The sequence below is a fragment of the Triticum urartu genome, chromosome 4 (assembly GCF_003073215.2).
Source record: "Triticum urartu cultivar G1812 chromosome 4, Tu2.1, whole genome shotgun sequence".
Taxonomy (NCBI): domain Eukaryota; kingdom Viridiplantae; phylum Streptophyta; class Magnoliopsida; order Poales; family Poaceae; genus Triticum; species Triticum urartu.
Window position 1 is genome coordinate 527,868,917 of NC_053025.1, and position 5,592 is coordinate 527,874,508.

The 5,592-nt window shown below is 47.2% G+C and overlaps 1 protein-coding gene across 1 annotated transcript; it reads left to right on the plus strand.

Annotated features, from left to right (window-relative positions):
- The first annotated feature begins 688 nt into the window (after positions 1-688).
- On the plus strand, positions 689-2,725 carry LOC125552458 (cytochrome P450 94A1-like). The gene has a single exon (XM_048716013.1). It carries the CDS (start codon positions 859-861, stop codon positions 2,428-2,430), a length of 1,572 nt encoding a protein of 523 aa, XP_048571970.1. The 5' UTR covers positions 689-858; the 3' UTR covers positions 2,431-2,725.
- Positions 2,726-5,592: the final 2,867 nt, after the last annotated feature.

The following is a 5,592-nucleotide window of genomic DNA, read 5'->3' on the forward strand; positions in this document are numbered from 1 at the left end:
CAGCCGACTGAGACTTTGTTATGTCTCAGTCGATACTATATTCTTTTGATTTTGTATGGAGATTCATACATAAATTTTCTTTTCAGTTTTTTTCCTTTTTCTTCTAATACTATATCACGTGACTGAGACTTTGATTACGTCTCAGTCGATTGAGACCTAGCCATACCCTTTATTTTTTTGAACCAATTAGTATGATACTCCTTCGGTCCTAAAAGAAGTGTCTCAATGTTTAGTACAAAATTATACTCTCTCCGATCCATATTATTTGTTGTTCGAATGAATGTATTTAGTTGTATTTTAGTGTTAGATATATTTATTTAAACGACGAGTAATATGATTGAGAGGGAATACTAAAGTCAAGACACTTGTGTTGAGAAGGATGAAGTAGTTAAAAACTTGTTCTCGACGTTTCCAAAGGAAAGAAGCGGTCAGTTATGAAGTTCAGAGCTCCGGGGGACAGACATATGTTGCGCTTGGAAGTAGTAGACGTCAACAAAAACCTATGCAAACGGTCATGTGGAGCATAACCTCGGAATATCGAGAGGAATATCTTCCGATCCGCCGAATGTGACGCAGTTGAGCGCAAACGGATGACGATTCGTTATTGAGCGTAACGGAAAGTCCACATCAGGTCTCCCGTTACGCGGCACCCTCTTTTTCTCGAGCACAAGAAATCACCTGCGGCGGAGGCGCTTCCAGACCGGCGCAACCGGTTCGCCGTTCGCTCGCCGCCACACTCTTTTTCTCCTCTCCCTTATCGTCTTCCCGTACGTCCACCTACATTCCACAGATCCATGGAGATAAACCGCATGGATTTCCTGGCGCGGTAGGCGCAGTCCAGTTGGCTAGCGAGCGACCATGGCAATCGCACTGGCAGCCTTCCTGCTGCTGCCGCTCTTCTGCCTCGGCGCCGTCCTCGTCCTCCGCGCGTGGAGGGTCGTCAACAAGAAGGCGGCGGCGCAGCGGCAGAGCGCGCCGGGGCTGCTGCGGCCGTACCCGCTGCTTGGCCACCTGCCGCAGTTCCTGGCGAACCGGCACCGCATACTGGACTGGCTCACCGAGGTGCTCGCGCGCCAGCCCACCTGCACGCTCGTCTTCCGCCGGCCGGGCGGCATCCGGGGCGTCATCACCGCCAACCCGGCGAACCTGGAGCACATCATGCGCGCCAGCTTCGACAACTACCCCAAGGGCCCGCGCTTCGCGTCGCTGCTCCACGACTTCCTCGGCCGCGGCATCTTCAACGCCGACGGCGAGGCGTGGCGCGCGCAGCGGAAGGCGGCCAGCTACGAGTTCAACACGCGCTCGCTCCGCCTCTTCGTGGCGCGAAGCGTGCACAGCGAGCTCCATGGCAGGCTCCTCCCGCTGCTGCGACGCGCCGCCGGCTCCGGCGGCCACCTCGACCTACAGGACACGCTCGAGCGGTACGCGTTCGACAATATCTGCCGCGTCGCCTTCGACCACGACCCCCGCCAGCTCCCCGACGGCGACGCTTGCCCGGAGGTCGAGAGCACCGGGACCGCGAGCAGCAGGTTCGCCGACGCGTTCCGCGACGCGGCCAATTTCAGCGCCGGCAGGTTCCGGTACGCCGTCCCAGGATTCTGGAAGATCAAGAAGGCGCTCAACCTGGGTTCCGAGCGGCGGCTGCGCGAGTCCATCGCCATAGTGCATGGCTTCGCCGATCGCATCATCCGGTTGCGGCGGGAGGAGATGAGCATGGGATGCGAGAAGCACGACCTCTTGTCGCGGTTCATGGTGAGCCAGGGCGAGAGCTACACCGAGAGGGCCCTCCGCGACGTGGTGATCAGCTTCCTGCTCGCCGGACGGGAGACGACATCCTCCGCGCTCAGCTGGTTCTTCTGGCTGCTGTCCTCGCGTCCGGACGTGGAGCACCGCATCCGCGACGAGGTCGCCGTCGTGCGCGCCCGCCGAGCGATCGGCGATCTCGGCAGAGCCGGGTTCGACCTCGACGAGCTGAGGGAGATGCACTACGTGCACGCGGCCATCACGGAGTCAATGCGACTGTACCCGCCGGTGCCGGTGAACTCGCTGCAAGCGAAGGCCGCGGACGTTCTTCCGGACGGCACGGCGGTGGGGGCGGGGTGGTTCGTGGCGTACAACTCGTATGCAATGGGACGAATGGAGTCTGTGTGGGGCGCGGACGCGCTGGCGTACCGGCCGGAGCGGTGGCTGGACCCGGCGGAGGCGACGTTCCGGCCGGAGAGCCCGTTCCGGTACATGGCGTTCCACGCGGGGCCAAGAATTTGCCTGGGAAAGGAGATGGCGTATATCCAGATGAAGTCTATCGTGGCATGCGTGCTGGAGGAGTTCGAATTGGTGGTAGACGGCGCATACCGGCCGCGGCAGGTGGCCTCGCTGACGTTGCGGATGGCGGACGGGCTCCCGGTGACGGTGAAGGCTAGAGAGAATTGAGTACGACGACAAGATGACGGAAAATCTGCTTTGGATGATAACCGTGTAGAAGAATGCCAGTCAGTGAATCATGGATTCACCGGGGCCGGATGGTTTCTAGGGCGTTTCGACTTGGTCCGTTGGTCCATCATCTAGACCAGAAGAGTTGGACGCACTTTGCTGTGCCGTTGTTATTGTTAGAATTCTTAAAAAAATACTCATTCTGTTTCAAAATACAAGATGTATTACTTTTTCGAAAAGTCAAATCTCTTTAAGTTTGATCAAATTTCTAGAGAAATATATGAAAAATCTATAATATCAAATCGGTGTCATTAGATTCATCATGAAATGAATTTCTATATTATTTTTTTGGTTTAATTAATATCGTGGATGTCGATATTTTTGGCTCTGAACTTGGTCAAAGTTAATGAAATTTGACATTCCAAAAAACTAATAACCCTTATATATTGGAACTGATGAATATCTAGTTTGGCAGATGAGGAAGATGATGCAGTGTGTTTTATGTTTATTTATAATGCGGTTATTTGTTGGGCCTTTCGTGGTGTGATTTTATGTTATCCGCTAATCAACCCATATTTATATGGGGAAATTTCTACGTAGCTGCATGTACTATATTGGTGCTATAGTATCACATGGTGACACTTCTTTTTTCTAGGTGGTGGAAGAGTGCACAGGGTTGATATGTTTTTATAGGTCAGTTGCTGCTAACTGGTTTGAAAAATCATAGGCCCGATAAAAATCATAGACCAAATCCAAAATTGAATACCTCAAACGAATGAAAGAGTTTCAAAATGAGGGAACATGTTGATTAAAATAATTAAATGAGAGAGCTCCTTGAGAAATTGTTGACCCGGTGAAAATCGGGTGAGCTAGTTCTAAATTGAAGACCTTAATTAATAGCGAGACCTTAAAAATTAGGAAGCATAGTGTATAATATAAAATAATTAAATGAGAGAGCTTTGAGAAATTGTTGACTCAGTCAAAATCGGATGAACCAATTGCAATTGAAGACCTCAATTAATTATGGGGCCTTAAAAACTAGGGAGCTTTTGTGGTGGCTTTTCACGCTTTGACTCCCAAAGACTTCCATGGATTTAGTGCCATGGAAAAACAGTGATGGAGCCAGGATTTACACATAAGGAGACCAAATCAAGTTGATAAAATAATTATCCAGTGCAAAAAAAGTACAATATACTAATATTACAACAAGGTTTTGCTTGGGCGCTATAGAAACATCATTACATTTGAATTAGTTCAAATTTGCCTCCATGCTTCCAATAGATCATGTTTTCTATTAATTTCATCAGGAGGTATTTTAGTTGCTAATTACTCCCTCTGTAAACTAATATAAGAGCGTCTAGAAATTTTAGTGTTTTAAACGCTCTTATATTAGTTTATAAAGGGAGTATCTTTCAGTGTATATTACCATGCAATTGAGAATTAAGTTGTCTCAAATTCTATTGCAAAGACGTGTCTTTGAATTTTAATAGTTGAAAAAAAGTCGCTTTGCGCTCGCCATTGAGACTCGGAGAATTATATCTAGTCACAACAACATGCTTAAAACATGAATTAATCTTAATGGTGTTTGGCTGCGCTTTTCTCTTCATAGACTTTGAACCGCGTCACCAAAATAGCTATATTGCATAAATTCACAATATAAAATCTTCGCGTCATTGAGATGAACTAGTAGCTGATAATTTGCATCAAAACGATTCCTAGAGCACGTACAAGATCGAAACTCTTCACATCATCACAAATCACACAATCAGTAATTAAAACATGAAGTATAAGTTTGACACAGTCACCAGTTCACATAGCTCAACTTTATAGATAAAGTCATCTAGCAACGATCACCAGTTCACATAGATAAACACCCACAGGGGTGGGATACATGAATAAAGTGTACAACACATGCAACAATAACATAAAAATACGACACACCAGCCATCAACCTACGCACAAAAGAACGACCAACTCACAGTGCACCAACTACTCCCTCTATTCCATAATATAGTGCGTGTGCGCTTTTCAAGATTTAAGTGATCATAAATTTAACCAACATAAAAAACTGCGGCGGACACACTACATTGTGAAATGGAAGGAGTACATCCTAAGGCACATGAACTTGATCAGGTTGTCTCCAGCTTTAGTCAATGGTTTCCACTAATGTAAAAAGGTAAGAAGTTTGCAAAGGCAGTCACGGGCTTCTTAGGAAAAGAATGTCCAATCATGAATTATTTCTAGTCGTCCACAGCACCCGGCACATGGCAGAAAAAACAAACTAAAATAAGGTCCCGAAGAGAGGACGTAATTCAGCAAACGAAGTGGGAGCCCAAATCACACCCAGTCATGAATGGATGCAACTCGAAAACAAAGCAGCCGAATCACACATGAACAAGATGTGGTCAGTGTCTTCCCACACAGCAGAAAGCGCACAAAACTCACATGTTGGCCCATTTCGTTTGCGAATTTGGTCCAAGGCCGGCAACCTACCACACATGGCTTGTCACATGAAAAAATTCAGCTTCAAGGATTCCGGCACGCCAGATATCCTTAAACTTGTTGGCAATAGAACCCTCAACATTTCAATAAGTCTAGAGTACATCGACTTAACCGTAAAGGACCCAGATGAAGAATGGGGCTAGGTCATCAAGTCATCCATCTTCGAAAGCACAATGACGATGACAGCGAGACGATTCCACTCTTACAACTCTACAGGAGACAGAATCCAATGGAACTCAAGGTCCCAATAATTGTGAGAGAGCTCCAAGATGCAAATCCCCGAGGAGTCACAATAGGAAAAAAGCACAGGGAGGGAAGAGCTTAAAGAATTGTACACCACCACCACTTTGAAACAGAGAAGCAAAAAATATCATAAATCATTATTTTCAACCAAAATGATCGGGACGATTTGCAGACTGTGAGCAATTTCGATGTTCATGAAACTTCTCCATTAATCAATGGTTTAGAGGCAAGAAATACGTACGTGCTAAAATACATTAGATTTGGTGAAAATTTATCCTTCAGAAAAGAACTTTGATAAGAGTGCGTACCATGTGGAGGTTGCAGCTCTAGTTGAAGTTACATGATGCATGTTGATGCCTTGCACGCCTTAGAGCATCTCCAACACCAACTCTCAAATCGTTCGCATGCGTTCGGACC

What these genes read in the sequence shown, in the direction of transcription:
- LOC125552458 (XM_048716013.1), top strand. Translation starts at nt 859, where the DNA reads ATGGCAATCGCACTGGCAGCCTTCCTGCTGCTGCCGCTCTTCTGCCTC.